Source organism: Budorcas taxicolor, chromosome 7 (genome assembly GCF_023091745.1).
Source record: "Budorcas taxicolor isolate Tak-1 chromosome 7, Takin1.1, whole genome shotgun sequence".
Lineage (NCBI taxonomy): Eukaryota > Metazoa > Chordata > Mammalia > Artiodactyla > Bovidae > Budorcas > Budorcas taxicolor.
Window position 1 is genome coordinate 109,657,160 of NC_068916.1, and position 24,455 is coordinate 109,681,614.

At 45.1% G+C, this 24,455-nt stretch overlaps 1 protein-coding gene across 1 annotated transcript in view; it reads left to right on the forward strand.

Annotated features, from left to right (window-relative positions):
- Window positions 1–24,455, forward strand: part of CAMK4 (calcium/calmodulin dependent protein kinase IV) — a 272,208-nt gene that overhangs the window by 246,327 nt on the left and 1,426 nt on the right. Inside the window, exons 8-10 of the mRNA XM_052644106.1 lie at window positions 5,559–5,634; window positions 16,155–16,281; window positions 23,251–23,403. Coding sequence (XP_052500066.1) covers window positions 5,559–5,634; window positions 16,155–16,281; window positions 23,251–23,403 — 356 coding nt within the window. The remainder of the gene's footprint in view (window positions 1–5,558; window positions 5,635–16,154; window positions 16,282–23,250; window positions 23,404–24,455) is intronic.

A 24,455-nucleotide genomic window follows, 5' to 3' on the forward strand; every position in this document is an offset into this window, starting at 1 on the left:
TCAGAATTTTCCACAGTTTATTGTGATCCACACAGTCAAAGGCTTTGGCATAGTCAATAAAGCAGAAATAGATGTTTTTCTGGAACTCTCTTGCTTTCTCCATGATCCAGCGGATGTTGGCAATTTGATCTCTGGTTCCTCTGCCTTTTCTAAAACCAGCTTGAACATCAGGGAGTTCACGGTTCATGTATTGCTGAAGCCTGGCTTGGAGAATTTTGAGCATTACTTTACTAGCATGTGAGATGAGTGCAATTGTGCAGTAGTTTGAGCATTCTTTGGCATTGCCTTTCTTTGGGATTGGAATGAAAACGGACCTTTTCCAGTCCTGTGGCCACTGCTGAGTTTTCCAAATGTGCTGGCATATTGAGTGCAGCACTTTCACAGCATCATCTTCCAGGATTTGAAATAGCTCTACTGGAATTCCATCACCTCCACTAGCTTTGTTCATAGTGATCCTTCCTAGGGCCCACTTGACTTCACATTCCAGGATGTCTGGCTCTAGATGAGTGATCACACCATCGTGATTATCTGGGTCGTGAAGATCTTTTTTGTACAGTTCTTCCGTGTATTCTTGCCATCTCTTCTTAATATCTTCTGCCTCTGTTAGGTCCATACCATTTCTGTCCTTTATCGAGCCCATCTTTGCATGAAATGTTCCCTTGGTATCTCTAATTTTCTTGAAGAGATCTCTAGTCTTTCCCATTCTGTTGTTTTCCTCTATTTCTTTGCATTGATTGCTGAAGAAGGCTTTCTTATCTCTTCTTGCTATTCTTTGGAACTCTGCATTCAGATGCTTATATCTTTCCGTTTCTCCTTGGCTTTTCACTTCTCTTCTTTTCACAGCTATTTGTAAGGCTTCCCCAGACAGCCATTTTGCTTTTTTGCATTTCTTTTCCATGGGGATGGTCTTGATCCCTCTCTCCTGTACAATGTCACGAACCTCATTCCATAGTTCATCAGGCACTCTATCTATCAGATTTAGGTTCTTAAATCTATTTCTCACTTCCACTGTATAATCAAGGGATTAGATTTAGGTCATACCTGAATGGTCTAGCGGTTTTCCCTGCTTTCTTCAATTTCAGTCTGAATTTGGTAATAAGGAGTTCATGATCTGAGCCACAGTCAGCTCCTGGTCTTGTTTTTGTTGACTGTATAGAGCTTCTCCATCTTTGGCTGCAGAGAATATAATCAATCTGATTTCAGTGTTGACCATCTGATGATATCCATGTGTAGAGTCTTCTTTTGTGTTGTTGGAAGAGGGTGTTTGCTATGACCAGTGCATTCTCTTGGCAAAACTCTATTAGTCTGTGCTTCATTCCGCATTCCAAGGCCAAATTTGCCTGTTACTCCAGGTGTTTCTTGACTTCCTACTTTTGCATTCCAGTCCCCTATAATGAAAAGGACATCTTTTTGGGGTGTTAGCTCTAAAAGGTCTTGTATGTCTTCATAGAACCGTTCAACGTCAGCTTCTTCACCATTACTAGTTGGTGCATAGACTTGGATAACTGTGATATTGAATGGTTTCTCTAGATCTTTCATATCTGTTTAAATTTCACTTTCTCTGAATACCTTTCTTGATCTTTCTGACCAGGTCAACCCTCTGTTACAGACACTCCCTCCAAGCACTCTGTGTTTCTTCGTGTGTTTTTTTCTGTGGTAGTGGAGACTTGTTTTCTGTGATGCCCCGTCATACCCCAGCACTACCCACAGCACTTGTCACACGGCATGTGCTTAACAAATGCAGTTCATCATCAGTTGAATGAGTGAGTGAAGAAACCTGTTGATTTCCTTCGCCTGGTCTCCCTTGGATTGAGCTTTCTCAAAAACAGTTAACAGTTTGAAAAAGCCTTCCTATAAAGAATACCTCTCTGTGGTTTTAACTCCGTAGGTAGGAAGGGATCATGCTCATCTAGGGCACCAACAAAATGAAGGTTCAACAAAATGAAGGTTCAGTCAGTTCAGTTCAGTTCAGTCGCTCAGTTGCATCTGACTCTTTATGACCATCACCAATTCATGGAGTTTACCCAAACTCATGTCCATTGAGTCGGTGATGCCATCCAACTGTCTTATCCTCTGTCGTCCCCTTCTCCTCCTGCCTTCAATCATTTCCAGAATCAGGGTCTTTTCAAATGAGGATTCAAATGAGCTCTTCGCATCAGGTGGCCAAAGGATTGGAGTTTCAGCTTCAACATCAGTCCTTCCAATGGATATTCAGGACTGATTTCCTTTAGGATGGGCTGGTTGGATCTCCTTGCAGTCCAAGGGACTTGCAAGAGTCTTCTCCAACATCACAGTTCAAAAACATCAATTCTTCGGCACTCAGCTTTCTTCATAGTCCAACTCTCTCATCCATACATGACTACTGGAAAAAGCATAGCTTTGGCTAGACAGACCTTTGTTGGCAAAGTGATGTCTCTGATTTTTAATACACTGTCTAGGTTTGTCATAGCTTTTCTTCCAAGGAGCAAGTGTCTTTTAATTTCATGGCTATAGTCACCATCTGCAGTGATTTTGGAGCCCCCCCAGAAAAAGTTACAGTCAGTCATCCAAATTATCCCTCTATTTTTCTCTTAGGGCTTTAGGAGAAGGAAAACCTAGCATCAGTCAATATATCACAGGCTATACCTAATCTTGCTTATTTTAGAACCATTTCCAGTTACAGTGATTTTATTTACTAAAATGAATTAATTCCAATCTTTATATGTACCTTCAATCTCTAGATATTAGACTGTCAGGTGTCCTGGGAGTTCTGTAGCATTTAGTGTTTAATGAGCAATAACATGAATGATGGTAACTTTAGGAAGTAGCAGAAAACTTGACTCTACTTAGAAGACATCCAGGAAAATCAATGAATGATTATTAACTATTTCTGAAAAAAATTCTAAATCATTTAAAATACATGAAAAAAAAAACACTGTAGTACACCTTGAATGTTTTTATTCCCCTGCCCCTGCATTTTGCTTGTTTACTTGTTTGTTTGTTTTGATAATGAGATAAGAAAATATATGAAGGACATCCAGGAGTGTCTGTATGAATAGCATTAAAAGGTGGACTGGTTGATACCTTTTCTTGAACTGAATTGGAAGCAGTCAACTATTTCTGACTCTTAAGAAAATCATAAATATGTAGAATTACCCTCCAGGACATGTGATACATAGGAGACTTGAAACACTGATGTGCCAGAGACTGAAGTTTATTCTAGAAAACCTTTTGGCGCTTGGAAAGGGTTCACATAGAATGTGTTCTGCTGGCTCTGAAGTCACAGTCCTATTAACTAGTGATCATAAATATTTAAAGGTTACTGTGTATTAATATCTAATTGTGTCTAGGTATTTAGGCTGATTTCATCCAAATTTTATATTATGATAGTGAATATAATAAATCCATTTTAAAATTTCTTTTTAAGAGAAATTTATTATGGAGGACAAACACATTCTATATTCCATTTGTCTCAGTCAACCTCACTGTGGGAAGTCTAGCTTTCATCCCACCAGTTTACTTATCTTGCAGCATAATGCCTTACAAGGAAATAAATTGCCTCTGGGAAGTAAGGTTGCACCCAGTGATGGGAAGGGAGGTCAAATATTGCCACATCGGGTAGAACCAACTAAAACCCTGTAACATGGTTTCAAAAAGGACTTTGTTTCATAGTATTCCCTTCCTTTGGGTCCCTTGACTTGGGAGCTACAAGGATAAAAGTCAGGGGGAGCCCCGGACCTTTAAGACAGCCCGCTGGCCTCCGCAGGCGCCTCCGCATGCAGGCTGGGTGAGGAACCCCCCCCGGAGCTGGGGGTGGGTGCCCGCTGGCGGCAGGCGCAGTGGCTCTCCAGGGGGGTCCTGAAGCAGGCGCACAGGGGGAGCACCCGTCCTCTTTTCTTGCCTGGACTCTCAACAACTCTTCCTTCACTTGGATGACAGCATATGAAACCCAGGTGAAACCTGGAAATTAGCTAGTGCAGTTCATTTACTGGAGGTAAAAACCAAGACCCAGAAAATATGAGACTCTCAGCGTCTCATGTGTGTGTTTAAATGTCAGTAAGGGATTGATGATGCTTCCCTGGTGTGGGACTTGGCCTGGGGAGGGCACGTGGCTCTGACTGTGCCAGATGTGTGCACCTTCAGCCCCCAGCGGAGGTGGCCCTTCTGAAAGCTGCAGCCTCACCTCAGGCCCCTCTGCCCGACGCTGAGCAAGGCGTTTGCGAGTGGGAGGTCAGTGCAGAGGCCCTTGGGCCCCAGAATGACGGTCTGTGGGGTCCAGATGGCTCTGGGGATGCACGCGAGCCTGGCTGAGAGGGTGGTACTGGCTTTGAGCGCGCATTTTTCTTAATTATGTTAATTAAGTCTAAAAAGGAAACTGTTCTAGGAATAGACGCCCGTGGAGCCCGGATCCCGATCCTCAAAGCCTGCGTCCCGCTGAACGGCCGCGCGGAGCGTGAGGACGCAGGCCCATTCCACATGCCCTTCACCTGTGACAGTTTCCACAGGAGGGAGGGTATCCTGAGAGAAGAAAACGGAGCGGGAAGACGTCAGAGGGAGGCCGCGGTGTCCTCTCTGTAACTTGGGGTCCCCTGAGGACCCCTTAGGGGCTCCCCTTGACGTGTCCTCCAGTCCTGACATCCCCAGGCCGCGTGGACGCGGCTCCGGCTCCCCCGCTCCCCCGCCCCGAGGGAAGGAGTGCGGAGCCCTGACCCAGGGCCGCCCTCGGGGAACACTCAGCACTCCGCTTCCTCCCCGGGGGGCCCCGTGGACCCCCCCAGCACGTCTGTTCAGAATAGAAAAGGGCTGCTCTGGGCCGTAGACCTGCGCCCTGCTTCGGCAGAGAGAGCAGAGCTCTCCCTGCTCCGTTTCTTGCGTTCTTAGTGGGCCAGCAAACCACCTCCAGGCCTCGGGGCAAGCCGTGGACGCAGTCAGCCTCCCTCTCACAGCTGGGTCTGCGCTGTGGGCCGCTGCGGGGCGGAGAAGACCTGCGTGTCAGGCCAGAGCAGCGGCCTGGCTGCGTGCAGGGAAGCCCTCTCTCCGCCCTTAATCCTGAGGCACCGCGGACAGCCGCGCTCTGCTGCGCGGGTGCTTCTCAGCGCCGAGACCTGCCCCGGCTCTTGTCCACCCTCCAGCGATGGACTGTCCAGCCCTGTCGCCGTCCGCCCTGCCCCTGCCCTACACGCGGTCAGAAACACACGCTCCCGGAGACCTCAGGCCTCAGGCGGCCTGACTGTGCCTCTTGCCTCTTCTATGCCGAACTTTCATTTCTTTCTTTTCCGTGTGCAAAGCTCCCTTTGTAGTGCAGGTATAGCTATCTGATTTGAAAAGTATCATGATGTTCTGATGTAGAATATTAAAGTTAGTAAGTTTATTTTTATGTATCCCAAACACAGAATTATAATCTTTTCCACTAAAATTGTCATAAGAATTTGTAGCCTCATACTTCGGTTTGAGGAGAGAAGATTGGTTCTAAACCTGTTCTGAAGTTTCTGTTGATGAACTCATTTCTTCTCCATTGCTTGTTACTAAAATGTGAATACTGAATTTAAACTCTAATACAGTTTTCACTTTTTCTGCAGCACCTGAAATCCTTAGAGGCTGCGCCTATGGACCCGAGGTGGACATGTGGTCTGTGGGGATAATCACCTACATCTTGTAAGTGAATAGAAGCAATCTCTAAGCACACTCTTTCCTTTGCTATAGTGTCTTCTAGTTACTTATGTGTGCACGCATGCTAAGTTGCTCAGGCCTGTCCAACTCTTTTTGACCCCATAGACTGTAGCGCACCAGGCTCCTCTGTCCATGGGATTCTCCAGGCAAGAACACTGGAGTGGGTTGCCATGCCTTCTCCAGGGGATCTTCCCAACCCCGGGATCGAACCTGTGTCTCTTATGACTCCTGCTTTGTCAGGCAGTTTCTTTACCACTAGCATCACCTGGGAAGCCCAAGTACTTACAGTCCTCATAAAAAAAGCAAGATCCCTTTTAACTTTTTGTGGTTCTCTATGATGTACTACATCGTGAGAAATGCTGGGCTGGAAGAAACACAAGCTGGAATCAAGATTGCCGGGAGAAAAATCAATAACCTCAGATATGCAGATGACAGTACCCTTATGGCAGAAAGTGAAGAGGAGCTAAAAAGCCTCTTGATGAAAGTGAAAGTGGAGAGTGAAAAAGCTGGCTTAAAGCTCAACGTTCAGAAAACTAAGATCATGGCATCTGGTCCCATCACTTCATGGGAAATAGATGGGGAAACAGTGGAAACAGTGTCAGACTTTATTTTCTGGGCTTCAAAATCACTGCAGATGGTGACTGCAGCCATGAAATTAAAAGACGCTTACTCCTTGGAAGGAAAGTTATGACCAACCTAAATAGCATATTGAAAAGCAGAGACAATACTTTGTCAACAAAGGTCCGTCTAGTCAAGGCTATGGTTTTTCCGGTAGTCATGTATGGATGTGAGAGTTGGACTGTGAAGAAGGCTGAGCGCCGAAGAATTGATGCTTTTGAACTGTGATGTTGGAGAAGACTCTTGAGAGTCCCTTGGACTGCAAGGAGATCCAACCAGTCCATTCTGAAGGAAATCAGCCCTGGGATTTCTTTGGAAGGAATGATGCTAAAGCTGAAACTCCAGTCCTTTGGCCACCTCATGCGAAGAGTTGACTCATTGGAGAAGACTCTGATGCTGGGAGAGATTGTGGGCAGGAGGAGAAGGGGACGACAGAGGATGAGATGGCTGGATGGCATCATTGACTTGATAGACGTGAGTCTGAGTGAACACTGGGAGTTGGTGATGTACAAGGAGGCCTGGTGTGCTGCGATTCATGGGGTTGCAAAGAGTCGGACATGACTGAGCAACTGAACTGAACTGATGATGTACTAAGAGTAGTTAATGAAAGAATTTTCAGAAAACGAGCATCATGTTTTGTAGTTTTCTTGGGGTAAGAACTTCTGTCTAGGGCTTCAGTGTGTCTCATTATATTATGCGGTGTATCACAGACATGGGAACAATTCATTATTTGATGATATTAATGAGCATGAAATCACCTATTAAACTTGCTCTTGTTTTACTTATGTGCATGTCATCCAAATGATAAGAGTATTATTCCTTTTTAAGGGACAAATTGTTCTTTAACTTCTGAAGCAATCCCAAACCTATATATGTCTTATCAGGAATGTTTTAAAGGCATTTTGACTACCAGTTTTATTTCCTGTATGTGTTAGGTTCTCAAGGACTGCTGGGGTCCAGCCCTGGTGGATCCAGGGTAATTTGAAGGTGGGGATGGAATTGGCGTCCTAGGGAAAAACTTATTTAATTACAGATAGAGAGGGATTAGAAAATTAGCAGAGAAAGAGAGGCTGAATAACTTGGTTTACATGGAATACCAATCACCACCTACGTAGGCCACCGGTGTCTTTCCGTTCTCCCGAAGGAGAGGAGGCACTGAGGCCTCCCCGGTCCAATCTTAGAAGCCCAGGCAAAATTAGTAGGCTTGGTGAGTACCCACGTACCAGATGGGAATTTGGCCAGAAAACAGTAGGAGAGAAAAAGATTCTGAATAACTTGGTTTATGTGGGATACCAATACAATTCCAAGACAAGGAATTTGCACCATCTACGTTGGGCCACCGGTGCCACTTGAATATCGGAAGGTGCCCCTCCTTGGGCTCCTTCTCACGTGGGCTTGAAAGCCGGGGCAAGTAAGTAGACATGGTGAGCACCCACCCTCCAGATGGCAATTCAGCCAGAAAAACGGGGAGCAAGAAAGAAATGACATGGGGGAATCAGTCTTTCCAGAAACTGACCCGATTTCTTTATTTTTTAGGTTTGCTTATATACCTTTTGTTATACATAGGGATGAATACAGAATCATGCAGGGGTCAGCAGTCCTGACCTTTATCAAAATCAGGTGCTTCACATAAATGTATAAAAAAAGGTCTTAGGGGTTTTACATCATCTTCTGGCCATGAGGCCTGCTGACATTTTATGATCCTTTCTTTCTGATAACCACAAAACTTATTTTTTCCAAGGGTGTTTTTTCTTAAACCAGGCACCACCCTCCAAATAAAGTTGCATTCCTATAGGGTGAGGGTGTAGTGGGTTACAATCAAGAAAGGAATTTATTTAACCCAAGGTTAACATGGTTAATCTTAAAGGTTAATACTTACTTCTCCTATATGCTAGTTATATTCATTATAAGGGCAGAGAATATGGAGATTTAGCAGCAAAACATCAGCCCAACAAATGAAAACCCTTCACCAAGTCCCCTTAAGATCTATTTAGTCTTAAGATAGTGATAAAGTTACATTTTTGCATAGCAAGGACACAGTGATTTATAACAAAGTATAGTGATCTATTACAAAAGAGAAAATTCATTAACTCAAAAAGTCTAGTATTGCTAACATCAAAAACTACTATATTTCCTTTTCTGTATTCCAAATACATTGATTAATGTATTCCCAGGTGCCTAAGGATATGGAGGCCTGGCGGCAATCATTGACTGAACAATGAGAAAAGCCCTATGCTAATGAAGACTTTCAGAATACTCCAAGCTCTCTGTGCTGTTTATGGTTGAGAGGTAGTAAACAATCATGTGCTGAGTATGGATAATCCTGTCACATAAGCTAGTCTGCCTGCAGAGAGGTTTGACCTGAGACACCCTTGTCACACCCAGGGCAGGGAATTAGCAGTAATTATTGGCACAACAAATGAATAACCCTTAACCAATATAATTCCTAACCAACCCACTATACTGACAATTTCCAACTCCCCAAAAGAATCTGCCTTTAGTAAGTCTAAAATATCTCGTGCCTCTCACGATTGGGAGGCTGTAAACAATCACATGAACCCGTACAGGCAGGCTAGATAACCTTCAGAGGAGTTCGTAAGTTGAAACACTCTTGTCACGCTCAGGAATTTTTATTGACTTGCAGCTGTATGCTAACTCTTTCTCCGAGAGAGGAAATGGGGGTCAGCCCCCCGTAAAGTCAGAGGTATAGGTGAGAGCATGAAACAGTAAAGTGGGCAGACTCTGGTTTTGGGGGTAGATGCTCGGGAACAGGGGGTTTCCTGAGGCTTGATCACACCTTTGTGTATGCCGAAGCCTCCTTCCTCATGACCTTTGCCATAGGCGGAGTTCCTCACGCTGGCTCCCGGCAAAGGACCTTTAGTATACTACCCAGAACTCAGAGAAAACTTCTGGGGGGGGAGGGTGTTATCTTTCACTCTCTGGTCTCTCCAGCTCCATTTCTAAGCTCCTGTCTACTAATAAACGGCAGGTTTCAGTCTGCCAAAGAGATGATGGAATTGCAGACAAATATGAAGGAAATAGTCTAGAGTGATAGGAGAGTGTCTGTCGAGGAAGGTTGCCTGTGGAACAGCTGCGAAAGCAAACCTCACTGAGCTCCAAGTTCAGTTTCAGTTCAGTCGCGGAGTCGTGTCCGACTCTTTGCGACCCCATGAATCGCAGCACTCCAGGCCTCTCTGTCCATCACCAACTCCCGGAGTTCACTCAGATTCATGTCCATCGAGTCTGTGATGCCATCCAGCCATCTCATCCTCTGTCGTCCCCTTCTCCTCCTGCCCCCAAACCCTCCCAGCATCAGAGTCTTCTCCAATGAGTCAACTCTTCGCATGAGGTGGCCAAAGGACTGGAGTTTCAGCTTTAGCAGCATTCCTTCCAAAGAAATCCCAGGGCTGATCTCCTTCAGAATGGACTGGTTGGATCTCCTTGCAGTCCAAGGGACTCTCAAGAGTCTTCTCCAACACCACAGTTCAAAAGCATCCATTCTTCGGCGCTCAGCCTTCTTCACAGTCCAACTCTCACATCCATACATGACCACAGGAAAAATCATAGCCTTGACTAGACGGACCCTAGTCGGCAAAGTAATGTCTCTGTTTTTGAATATGCTATCTAGGTTGGTCATAACTTTTCTTCCAAGGAGTAAGCGTCTTTTAATTTCATGGCTGCAGTCACCATCTGCAGTGATTTTGGAGCCCAAAAAATAAAGTCTGGCACTGTTTCCACTGTTTCCCCATCTATTTCCCATGAAGTGATGGGACCAGATGCCATGATCTTCATTTTCTGAACGCTGAGCTTTAAGCCAACTTTTTCACTCTCCTCTTTCACTTTCATCAAGAGGCTTTTTAGCTCCTCTTCACTTTGTGCCATAAGGGTGGTGTCATCTGCACATCTGAGGTTATTGATATTTCTCCCGGCAATCTTGATTCCAGCTTGTGTTTCTTCCAGTCCAGCATTTCTCATGATGTACTCTGCATAGAAGTTAAATAAGCAGAGTGACAATATACAGCCTTGACGGACTCCTTTTCCTATTTGGAACCAGTCTGTTGTTCCATGTCCAGTTCTAACTGTTGCTTCCTGGCCTGAATACAGATTTCTCAAAAGGCACGTCAGGTGGTCTGGTATTCCCATCTCTTTCAGAATTTTCCACAGTTTATTGTGATCCACACAGTCAAAGGCTTTGGCATAGTCAATAAAGCAGAAATAGATGTTTTTCTGGAACTCTCTTGCTTTTTCCATGATCCAGCGGATGTTGGCAATTTGATCTCTGGTTCCTCTGCCTTTTCTAAAACCAGCTTGAACATCTGGGAGTTCACGGTTCATGTATTGCTGAAGCCTGGCTTGGAGAATTTTGAGCATTACTTTACTAGCATGTGAGATGAGTACAATGGTGCAGTAGTTTGAGCATTTTTGGCATTGCCTTTCTTTGAAATTGGAATCCAAATCGACCTTTTCCAGTCCTGTGGCCACTGCTGAGTTTTCCAAATGTGCTGGCATATTGAGTGCAGCACTTTCACAGCATCATCTTCCAGGATTTGAAATAGCTCTACTGGAATTCCATCACCTCCACTAGCTTTGTTCATAGTGATCCTTCCTAGGGCCCACTTGACTTCACATTCCAGGATGTCTGGCTCTAGATGAGTGATCACACCATCGTGATTATCTGGGTCGTGAAGATCTTTTTTGTACAGTTCTTCCGTGTATTCTTGCCATCTCTTCTTAATATCTTCTGCCTCTGTTAGGTCCATACCATTTCTGTCCTTTATCGAGCCCATCTTTGCATGAAATGTTCCCTTGGTATCTCTAATTTTCTTGAAGAGATCTCTAGTCTTTCCCATTCTGTTGTTTTCCTCTATTTCTTTGCATTGATTGCTGAAGAAGGCTTTCTTATCTCTTCTTGCTATTCTTTGGAACTCTGCATTCAGATGCTTATATCTTTCCGTTTCTCCTTGGCTTTTCACTTCTCTTCTTTTCACAGCTATTTGTAAGGCTTCCCCAGACAGCCATTTTGCTTTTTTGCATTTCTTTTCCATGGGGATGGTCTTGATCCCTCTCTCCTGTACAATGTCACGAACCTCATTCCATAGTTCATCAGGCACTCTATCTATCAGATTTAGGTTCTTAAATCTATTTCTCACTTCCACTGTATAATCAAGGGATTAGATTTAGGTCATACCTGAATGGTCTAGCGGTTTTCCCTGCTTTCTTCAATTTCAGTCTGAATTTGGTAATAAGGAGTTCATGATCTGAGCCACAGTCAGCTCCTGGTCTTGTTTTTGTTGACTGTATAGAGCTTCTCCATCTTTGGCTGCAGAGAATATAATCAATCTGATTTCAGTGTTGACCATCTGATGATGTCCATGTGTAGAGTCTTCTTTTGTGTTGTTGGAAGAGGGTGTTTGCTATGACCAGTGCATTTTCTTGGCAAAATTCTGTTAGTCTTTGCCTTGCTTCATTCCGCATTCCAAGGCCAAATTTGCCTGTTACTCTAAGTGTTTCTTGACTTCCTACTTTTGCATTCCAGTCCCCTATAATGAAAAGGACATCTTTTTTGGGTGTTAGTTCTAAAAGGTCTTGTAGGTCTTCATAGAATCGTTCAACGTCAGCTTCTTCAGTGTTACTGGTTGGGGCGTAAGACTTGGATAACTGTGATATTGAATGGTTTGCCTTGGAGATGAACAGAGATCATTCTGTCGTTTTTGAGATTGCATCCAGGTACTGCATTATGGACTCTTTTGTTGACCATGATGGCTACTCCATTTCTTCTGAGGGATTCCTGCCCACAGTAGTAGATATAATGGTCATCTGAGTTAAATTCACCCATTCCAGTCCACTTTAGTTTGCTGATTCCTAGAATGTCGACGTTCACCCTTGCCATCTCTTGTTTGACCACTTCCAATTTGCCTTAATTCATGGACCTGACATTCCAGGTTCCTATGCAATATTGCTCTTTACAGCATCGGACCTTGCTTCTATCACCAGTCACATCCACAGCTGGGTATTGTTTTTGCTTTGGCTCCATCCCTTCATTCTTTCTGGAGTTATTTTTCCACTGATCTCCAGTAGCATATTGGGCACCTAATGACCTGATGAGTTCCTCTGTCGGTATCCTATCATTTTGCCTTTTCCTACTGTTCATACTGAAGTGGCTTGCCATTCCCTTCTCCAGTGGACCACTTATATCAAAACAAGTGGATTTGGCCGTCCGCTAGAGGGCGCTGCAGAGTCAATTGTGGTGTGTGTGTCCTGTGCACTCTGCCTTGTCCGACTCCTTGTGACCCCATGAACTGTAGCCCACCAGGCTCCTCTGTCTGTGGGATTCTCCAGGAAAGAATACTGGAGTGAAGTTGCCCTTTCCTTCTCCAGGGGATCTTCCCAACCCAGGGATCGAACCCACATCTCTTGCGTCTCCTGCATTGACAGGTGGATTCTTTACTACTGCACCACCTGGGAAGCCCAAGTTAATTGTTGGAACCTGTATTATTCAAATCTGTAAAGAGATTTTGAAGGGTGTGAAAGAAGGTGAATTAGGCAGCTCAGGCTTCTATAACAAACCACAGAGGCTGGGTGCTACAGAACTACAAACGTGGAGCCCTGGAGTCTGGAGGCCAAAGGCGCTGGTAGCTCAGATCCTGCCAAGAGCCGTCTTCCTGGTTGCAGACAGCCGCCTTTTCCCTGTATCCACCGAGGCAGGAGGAGGAAGCACGTTCTGCAGTCCCTCTTCCGTGAGCGCACCGCACTGATCACAGCATGAGGTCTCATCCTTGTGGCCTCATCGAACTCTCTTAACTGCCAGAGCCCTCATCTCCAGATGCCATTACACAGGGCTCAGGGCCTTAACATCCTGATCGGGGAGAACACAGTTCAGTCCATAGTAGGAAGAGGTTCGGTTTGGCTAATTTAATAGTGATCTTAGAAAGTGCAGTGTCTAGGTAATATGGGCTAGGAAGAGGGCAACCAGGGTAGACTTCCAAGCATGTTAGCAAACTCTTGAGTTCACCTGTTTATTTGTTGGTCAGTAGCAACCATAAAAAGGTTTAACAAGCACACCATAAAACAGTCATCTGCTATTGTGTAATGTCAAAAGATACTTTCAGTGATCACTTCCCTGCCTTTCCAGGATGTAGTAAAGCTTGAAAAGAATATAGAGAGCTAGGGAACCATGTTTTTTCTCATGAAAGTGCAAACTTTCAGGTAATTTGTTTTCCACACTTATTGCTTAATTCATTAGTAATGAATTCATAAGGTCACATCATAGAATTCCTTCAGCTTACATTTAAGATCACTATTGTGCTGTGGAAGAAGGTTGCTCCTGAATTGTGTGCGTGACATATTATGCTTAGTGATGTTCATTGCAAAACTAAACTACAAATACTGCTTCCTGTTTGCCCCTAAAATGGAAATGTGCTCACCCAAGTAGAGTTTCTTACTGAAATGTGATGAAAGGGGTTGAAGAATTAAGGATATGTGATAACTCCGAGAGATTGAGGTAGGAAATTTAATAACATTTGCCCTGGAAACCTGAAATATGGAATGAATAACACTCCCATGTCACTAACATGGGAAAGTGAAGAGAAAAAAATGTGACTATTGGAGAAGCATCTTATTATAACCCTGAAAATAATTTAAAACTCTATCAGGTTTCTTTCCCATAGTTCACTTAAGCCCATCAGTTAAAAGTTGCTGGCTGAGTAAGTGGTAGCAGCTAACATTGCCGCTCATGGCTAATATCCTTTAGTTCTGGTCCGACTTCTGTCAGCCCCTGAGCCTAGGGACTTTTTATTTAATCTGCAGTCCATTAATGATTGATGAAGTCTACTAGGCAAGGCTCATTGGAACATTCTCTACAATGGATTGTGCCGCTGGGTTTATGTACCTCCTTTATTATTATTAAAAGTTCTACCCGGCTGTTTTGTGCTATGACCGTGCTATTTCTAAGGATGACAGTGGCTTGGACATGAAGGCCGTTCTGTTGTTTTGCAGAAGAATTCTGCTCCTTCTACCTTCTAAACCTAAGCCCTTTACCCCTATAGACAGAAGCAGCTACTGTGGTTTTCAGGTCAGAATCAGATAACATCGGAGATTCACTCTCGCCTGCAGCTTTCAGCGCTGCGCCCTGCTCACACGCCGCCTCGGCCTCGCCGGCTCCGCGCCGCCCGCCCCGCAGCGTCGGGTTCTTCCCTGTGCCCCGAGCGCGCTCGCCTGCTGCTGCGCGTCTGCGCCTCCCGGCCCCACCCTCCAGGCTAATGACCTAACCTGCTTGCCGCGTCTGGGCGCACAGGTTTGCCGCCGTGTCCAGGATGACAGGAAGGCGTCTGAGTGCCCCACTTGCACAGCTGTCATTTTCCCCTCTAAATTCCGCAAGACGGAACGTGCGAGGTTCCTCAGCTAAGCCTGGACGGTTGGCGGCTTTCCGGGGACCCGCGGGCAGCGGCCGCCTCTGATGGACGAGGCCGCCGGGCGCGGTGTGGCCGTGTGCCCGCCTCCCTGTTCCCTTTGCTGGAGCCCCGTCTCTCTGGGGCCCCGCAGCGGCCGTGTCTGTCTGCAGGAGGCTGGGCTGCAGGCGCAGTGTGGCCGTGTGCCCCCTTCTCTGCTGGAGCCTCGTCTTCCTTGGGGGGCCCCCAGTGGGTGGTCGTGTCTGATGGAGGCGGCCACCGGGCGGGGTGTGCCGTGTGCCCTCCTCTGCTGAAGCTGCGTCTCCCCGGGGGCCCCGCAGTGCACGGGGCGGGGGGGCGCCCAGCCCGGCCTCGGTGCTCCTGAGCCTCGGCTTTACCCGGCTGGCTCTGCAGTATTTGAAAGAAACCAGGACCGTCGAGCAGGATGGTCCCTGAGCCAAAGAGCAGGAGAAACTGCTTCCTCTTAAACACCTGCTGCGCCCGGATCCGCTGGACTGTTTCACGCTCTGCAGCAGCCGGGTCAGTTTGATGGAAGGACTTGGGGAAATGTTTCTTACTGTGTTCATTCTTTTTCCTTCATTCTTTGTCGCGTGAAACACACGCCCTGGCAAGGACTTTTTTTTTTTTTTTTTTTTACAGTTCCCTTTTGGTCTTTAGTGATTTAGAACCTCCCCTGACCTGCAAGCATTAGAGGCTTGGTGGTCCCACCAGCAGCTCACTTTGCCTGTCTCTCTTTTATGCGAAGGGTGGTTCTGTTTCTTTCCTTTCACATTTTTATGTGACCGTGCTGGAAGGTGACGATGATCATAGTGAGATGTCTTTGCGATGTGCAGAAGTGAGGCTCGCGTGCCTGGCGACTGTCCTCTGGGCTGTGTCGCCCGCTGCAGTCAGTTCAGAAGGCCGTTCCCCGCGGCCGTGTAGGCTCCTGTCTGTGTTCACTCTGAGACCCAAACTGGAGTGGGATGGAAACCCAGTACTTTTTTCATCTCTATGGAAGAATTCAGTGAAAAGGACTGAACAAAAACAACTAACAACTTTTCTTTGCACCTTTTAACCTTTTTATTCTCAAAATCCTAACTTTTCCATTTTATGATAAATTGAAACTCCAATCTGCTCTCTCAATTCCTGGTGGAAAAAAACACGTGGAAATAGCACTATAGCATAATGCTTGTAATAGTGTTATTGTAATATTATTGTTGCTTTGTATCATAATTATTAATGATTGTAACTTTTTGTAGAAATCTTACATTGATTTTTTTAATCTATTTTTACTTCCCTGAAGACATGATTGTATATTTATATAATCATAAATGAATTATAACAAGGCAATTACACACTTAAGCTTAGCAGACGTACATTCATCACAGGAAGCTGTGAAAAAGGACAATATTGAATTTCTGCAAAAAATTGGTGACATACACTTAGGCTTTTAAAGGTACATTTTACAAGATACATTTTATCTTGTATCTTTTGTCCTAGACTTTGTGGATTTGAACCATTCTATGATGAGAGAGGCGATCAATTCATGTTCAGGAGAATTCTGAATTGTGAATATTACTTTATCTCCCCCTGGTGGGATGAAGTATCTCTGAATGCCAAGGATTTGGTAAGTGTGACTGAAACAAAATGAAATAAAATCCCTTACATTCATTTTTTTAACTAATTAATGGGCAGTGCCATTTAGAAAATTAATCCTTCTTAGTAGCTTATTTCTTTTTAATTATATAGTATTTTTAAGAAAACAGTGCATACTAATTTTCCTTGTAGATAATGAAAAAAAAGATATGTTTGATTCATCTCTAGCTGAATTATCACAAATTACAAATTACTGCTTGTTAATTAATGAGTTTTTATCATCTAGTACAGAACCTGTAAGCTATGAAGCTAAGAAGACAGCTGTGCTGGGTGACTCCAAACATAATATACACAGATGAATTCTTTTTTAAATGGCTTGCTGTCACTTAGATTAGTTATGCTTTGAATAAAGCAACATTATTTCTTTAAATGTTCAAACTTATTAAAATATCCTGATGGTAACACAAGTCCTATCCCGCATGACTACCATACATGAGTCACATTGTGTGTTTTGTTCGGTTTTTTGTTTGTTTCACTGACTTCTCACCTCTGGTAATACTGGAACTTATTTGCATTCAGGACAGGTGGGGCGCTGGCCTATCCTCTGGGGTGCTGGCCCACCGGTTCTAAAATAAAGAAGATACTGAGGTGCCATTGAAGCTTTTACCATCAATTCTTTAGAGCTGTCATCCTCGATCTTTTTGGCACCAGGGACCAACTTTATAGAAGACAATTTTTCCATCGACTGGGGGTAGGGAGGCTAGTTTCAGAATGATATAAGCAGATCACATTTATTTTGTACTTTATTTCTAATTGAATACTGCTGCTGATAAGATAGGAAGTACTAGTTCACAGCCCGGAGACTGGGGAACCCTGTTCTAGAGAGAAACCACACAGAAATGATGAAAAATTGACTTCTGAATCATAGAAGTTTAGATCTCCAAGGATCTCAGGACTCATTTAATCTTCCTTGAATTTTAAGGATGAGTTTGCTCAAGCGCAGAGAAGTGATGCACAGCTTCCCAGCAGAAAGGCATTGCTCGAAAGAAAGGGTCCAGATTTCCGGACCCCTTCTCCAGGGCTCTTTTCTCATCTTACCATCTGTGTGCTGGGAAAACAGGTTTCCTAAGGTCATGACCTTTCCAGCACGGTCTGAAGAGAGGCAGCGTGTGCGTGTGCGATGCGAAGATATCGCCACTTCCCCGTCGCGCCCCCTCTGTTGAGCGTCTCTGTGTCCGCCCGTCTGTCCGCTCCATCGAGATGCCCCGGGCCAAGCCGCCCCCTCCCTCTTCCCGGTCTCTCCCCGCCTCTTCTGCGCGTCTGCAGTGCGCGCCCTGCGCGGGACTCAGGGGGCGGCCTCACTGGGGACTGGGCTCCCCTCTGCTCCACGGTGTGCGGACCCCCGTCCTGGCGGCATGACTCTGGGTGGTCTGTGCTGTCCCTTCATCCTCCCTGCTCCTTCCTCTCCACCACATACACACAGACACACACACACACACACAGACACACAGAGACAGACACACAGACACACAGAGACACACAGACACACATACAGAGACACACACACACAGAGACACACAGACAAACACACAGACACAGACACACAGACACACAGAGACACGGACACACACACACACAGACACACAGAGACACGGACACACACACATACAGAGACAGACACACAGAGACACACACACAGACACATAGAGACAGACACACAGAGACACACACACATACAGAGACACACAGACACACAGACACAGAGACACACACACAGACAGACAGACACACAGAGACACACACACAGACAGACACAGACACACAGACACAGACACACACACACACATACAGAGACACACACACAGACACACACAGACACACATACAGACACACACACAGACACACACAGACACACACACACAGACACGCACACAGACACACAGACACACAGAGACACACACACAGAGACACACACACAGACAGACACACATACAGACTCACACACACAGACACAGACACACAGAGACACGGACACACACATACAGAGACACACACACAAACACAGACACACAGAGACACGCACACAGACACACAGAGACACAGAGACACACAGAGACACACAGACACACAGAGATAAACACAGACACACACACAGACACACATACAGAGACACACACACAGACACATACACAGACACACACAGACACAGAAACACACAGACACAGACACACACAGACACAGACACACACACAGACACAGACACACACACAGAGACAAACACAGAGACACACAGAGGCAGACACACAGACACACACACAGAGACACACAGACACAGAAAAACACACACAGAGACAAACAGACACACACACAGAGACACACACACAGAGACAGACACACAGAGACACACACACAGACACACACACAGACACACACACAGAGACACACACACACAGACACACACAGACAGACACAGAGACACACAGAGACAGACACACAGAGACACACACACACACAGACAGACACACAGAGACAGACACACAGACACACAGAGACACACAGACACAGAAACACACAGACACCTACAGAGCCACAGACACACACACACACACACTAACACAGACACAGGGACAGACACAGACACACACACAAACACAGAGACACACAGACACAGACACACACAGACACACACAGACACATACACAGACACACAGGGACAGACACACACAGACACACACACAGACACACACACAGACACACACACACCGCTGTCCTCCGCACATGGACCCCAGTCCCGGCAGCGTGACTCCGCGCGTGCCCGCTGCTCCTCCGTCCGCCCTGTGATGCCCCTCCGTCGTCCTCCTTCCTCTCCATACACGCACACACAGAGCTCTTTACACGGTAGCTGATCTTTTTTAGTGTGTTTTAATCGAAGGATAATGGCTTCACAGTGTTGTGTGTTCTCTGCCCTGCGGCACACAGATCCGCGTGGGCGCGTGTCTCGCCCCTCCAGGGGTCACAGGGCAGCACAGGTGACTCGTCATCGAGCCCTGGCTGCCGTGACCTTGTCGAGGAGACCTGGTCTTCGGGGGGCACGCAGTTCTCCTCACAGTTGGTTCATTCCTTCTGCGGCTTGATCCTCCGCCCTGGGCTTCCTTTTTCACGATAAGCATCAGTTCCATATGCTGAGCTCAGAGGTATTCCTTAATGAGGTTCAGGCTCTGGGAGAGGATGAAGCAGGTGGGCCCAGATCTTAGTGCCATGTGGACGTGAAGTGCAGGCTCAGTAAATGTTCGTTGAATGAAACCATCAGTCGGGAAACGGATCAAGGATTCTTAAAAGTCGTACATGCCTGGGTTCAAGTACCCCGCCCCGCCCCTGCCCCCCGTTTCTAATAGTTGCAGGTTTGACCTTGTGCTAACCTGACCTCTCTGTGCTTCGCTTTTCTTCTCTGGATGGTACTGGTACCTGTCTCTAGGTCTTTGGAAGAATTAAGGGATATGATACATACCAAGTAACCATCACCAACTAACTCAATAATAATCCCATTAGTTAGCCCCCTTCTGTTTCTTTTTATCTCTGATAAAAGGTTAAATGGATAAGAGGGTTAGCTGTGATGTTCCTTCATTCAGCTATACCTCCTGCTGGTTAAAACATTTACATAACTTCAGAACTAAAGGAATCTTTGAGCCCCTAAATGAAACACTTATTAGCAAAACCTGCGTCTGTTCTGTCATGGGGCATGGGGAGCTGGTCTGTAAGTGGAGCTGTAGGATGAGGGCGCGTCTTTGGGTCTGAATCCTGACGAGGTCACTGAGTCTCTCTGATCTTCAACAACTTTCTTAAAAACTCAGTGCCTCAGTGCCTCCAAATGTAAAGATGGATGATGACATATATAAAGTTTTGGTGCTAATTGGCTTTCCATAAATTCTTCGTATTTTCAAGCAGAAGAGAATGGTGATGATAGGGAAGAAGAAACAGAAGATTAGAAAAGGAGCATGAAGTGTCTAATTGTCAAGGATGTTTTAAGGGTTAGGTATCACTTACATGAAATTATTAGTGTATGTATCCAACAGATGAGAGCTCTGACCACCATCAAAGCTGTTACTGCTGTGCATTCTTCTTAATTATCCTTCAGCTCCCTCCACCTCCTCGCTGACTTTAAGCCTAAAGTCTCAAGACTACCGTTTTCAAATGCAGTGTCTCTACCCCATATACATTTCTTTGCAAATGCTACAAAACAGAAAGTGAAAGGAGAACCAGATATTCATTCTTCATTTGACTAGCTTCCTAATTTTGTTAGCCTGTGTTCAGTTTTTGGATTTTTAGAATTAGAAAAGATGTTATGCCTTAAGTCATCCAAAGTCCCTCATTTTACACACCGGCAGACTGAAACTCAGAAAGCTTGTCTACCTTGAAGGTACTGTGGTGTCGTGGCCACAGGACAAATTCTAAGACAAGACAAACCCTAGTATAAGTATGCTGCTGCTGCTGCTAAGTTGCTTCAGTCGTGTCCAACTCTGTGTGACCCCCATACACAGCAGTCCACCAGGCTCCCCCATCCCTAGGATTCTCCAGGCAAGAGCACTGGAGTGGGTTGCCATTTCTTTCTCCAATGCATGAAAGTGAAAAGTGAAAGTGAAGTCACTCAGTCGTGTCCAACTCGTAGCGACCCCATGGACTGCAGCCCACCAGGGTCCTCTATCCATGGGATTTTCCAGGCAAGGGTACTGGAGTGAGGTGCCATCGTATAGCCCCCACCAGTTACATGAGGTTTTACGTTACATGAATCACTAAATCTTTGAGCTTCCTTCCATCCCTCATTCGTGAATTGCAGCTAAAGTTACTAATTGATAAGGATATGGATAGTATTACATAAATTTTTTAAAAATGTTGCATGCCTGTAAGGAAAGGGTTTACAAGGAAATTAGGGTGGAAATTAGGTTGTGTAAGACGAGGGCCCAGGAGGGTGTGCATGGTCACTCAGTAGGGGCGGGTGGGTATCTGGGGTCAGACACATGTGGGTCTTTGAGGTCACAGAAGTGGAGACTTCGAGCAAGAGCAAGTCGGGACTTAAGCGCGCTTCCTGACTTCAGGTAATCTCTGCCTCATCCCAGGTCACTTCTCTGAGCCCAGGGCTGGGGGTTATTTTGGTTGTTGAACTTCCTGGCAATTCATTGTCTGCTCATGCTCACCATTGGAGTAAACCTCACAGAATGGGCTACGATTCATTTGAATTCAGTCCTTTTAAATAAACCATAGCCCCAAACCACTGACACCTTTTCTTTGATTCTAAGTAGGCTTTTACCCCAGCTCTTGGCATATTCCTTCCAGGGATAAGAGGCTTATGAAAGCGTCCTGATGGGAAAATCAAATTGCCAACATCCGCTGGATCATCGAAAAAGGAAGAAAGTTCCAGAAAAACATCTATTTCTGCTTTATTGACTATGCCAAAGCCTTTAACTGTGTGGATCACAATAAACTGTGGAAAATTCTGAAATAGATAAGAATACCAGACCACCTGACCCACCTCTTGAGAAATCTCTATGCGGGTCAGGAAGCAACAGTTAGAACTAGACATGGAACAACAGACTGATTCCAAATAGGAAAAAGAGTACATCAACGCTGTATATTGTCACACTGCTTATTTAACTTCTATGCAGAGTACATCATGAGAAACGCTGGGCTGGAAGAAACACAAGCTGGAATCAAGATTGCCGGGAGAAATATCAATAACCTCAGATATGCAGATGACACCACCCTTATGGCAGAAAGTGAAGAAGAACTAAAGAGGCTGTTGATGAAAGTGAAAGAGGAGAGTGAAAAAGTTGCCTTAAACCTCCTCATTCAAAAATGAAGATCATGGCATCAGGTCCTATCACTTCATGGGAAATAGATGGGGAAACAGTGGCAGACTTTATTTTTGGGGCCTCCAAAATCACTGCAGATGGTGACTGCAATTAAAAGACACTTGCTCCTTGGAAGAAAAGCTATGACCAACCTAGACAGCATATTAAAAAGCAGAGACATTACTTTGCCAGCAAAGGTCCATCTAGTCAAGGCTATGGTTTTCCCAGTAGTCATGTATAGATGTGAGAGTTGGACTATAAAGAAAGCTGAGCACCGAAGAATTGATGCTTTTGAACTGTGGTGTTGGAGAAGACTCTTGAAGTCCCTTGGAAAGCAGTCCATCCTAAAGGAAATCAGTCCTGAGTGTTAATTTGAAGGACTGATGCTGAAGCTGAAGCTCCAATACTTTGGCCACCTGATGCAAACAGCTGACTCATTTGAAAAGACCCTGATGCTGGGGAAGATTGAAGGCAGGACAAGATGGTTGGATGGTGTCACCGAGTCAATGGACATGAGTTTGAGTAAACTCTGGGAGTTGGTGATGGACAGGGAGGCCTGGAATGCTGCAGTCCATGGGGTCGAAAAGAGTCGGATACGACCGAGTGACTGAACTGAACCTATTCTCAAGGGCTGAGAGAGCACTATTGATAGGATCACGGTGTAATCATAAAGGCTGTGACCCCGCCCCCTTTTGTTTGCCCGTCAGTCCCCACAGAAGGAATGACGGCTGCATGGATGATCCGTCTCACCTGAGATGTAGTTCACCTTCTGAATCCCAAGTGATGTGAAGTTGCAATCTAGAATTATCCAGATGCTGGCTCCCACTCAAAGTTCTTGCAGTTCACAGGCAAGGCAAGCCTTGTTTCTCTGATCTTTGGGTATCTGTGTGCCAGTTTGGGCTCTCGGTTCGCACACACCACTCTTTCCAGACTCCTCAGCTACTGGTGCCTGAAGCCATCCCCACAGTGACCGCTGGGGACTTAAAAAGGTTGTTTAATGTACATTTAGTGCACCGCCAAGGAGACAGAATAATAATGTATATTAGTGTACTGCCAAGAAAATTAAATAAGACCTAGAAGTTCACAGCTGAGGGGCAAGCCTCAGGTAACCATGAAAATCTCCCTAAGGAGTCGATGGTTCTTTATCATTTCAGGTCAGAAAATTAATTGTGTTGGATCCTAAGAAAAGGCTGACTACCTTTCAAGCTCTCCAGCACCCATGGGTCACAGGTAAAGCTGCCAATTTTGTACACATGGATACTGCTCAAAAGAAGCTACAAGAATTCAATGCCCGGCGCAAGCTCAAGGTTAGATGGCATTTATTTTGTTTCATTTTTTTAAAAAGATTTCTCTCATACCTTGCAAATCAAAGATCATTCGCATTGTTTATCTAATGCTGTTACTCGTCTCCTGTGGTATCTGGGAAAATGCTGCTTTGAAATCCTAACCGTGATGGTATAAAGCCAACCACAGTTCTGTTTTCCTCTCGTAAGAATTCAGTGTGGGGTTTTATTTTTCTGTTTGGGGAGTTCTGGGGGAGGAAATGGCACTGGGCAGCTTGTGGGACTTTTAGTGAAGCACTGACTCCTACCACTGACTGCCAGGGAGTTCCCAGGGTTCATTGTCAGTAAAGGGAAATGTGTGGGATGTTGAGATTCACTCACCAAATAAATACATTGTCATTGCTTCCAATTTAATTAAGGCTGAATTGCTTGAAAGTGTTGTTCAGGAAACTATTTATTAAGAAAGTTGTCTTTTTTCTGAATATGCTAAAATTGGGAAACAATTTTTTCAAGCTATATTTTATAATATAGGCAAATAATTATACTTGGTAAAAATAATTCAAGTGATAGGAAAGTTATCCATCAAATTGTATCCCTTTTAATAGAACATATATGGAACAGAGATGAAGTGTTTTTCTCTTACATAATAGTATTTAGGACGTGACTGAGCAACTTAACTTTCACTTTTCACTTTCATGCATTGGAGAAGGAAATGGCAACCCACTCCAGGGTTCTTGCCTGGAGAATCCCAGGGATGGGGGAGCCTGGTGGGCTGCTGTCTATGGAGTCACACAGAGTCGGGCACAACTGAAGTGACTTAGCAGTAGCAGCCGCAAACATACAGGAAATCTCAGGGGACCCCTGGGGGTCAGAAATAGTGTTGTATTCAGCAGTCACTTATCGGCTGATACAAGCTAAATAAACCTGAAGGGTTCCATGATCAAATTAATTTGAAATACCCTAGATTAAATACCCTTGACTTAACCCAGAATTTCTCAAACAGATTTGGCCATGGAACTCTCTTATCTTTATAGTACCTATTAACATCCATGGAAGTCGTGTCCCATACTTTGGGA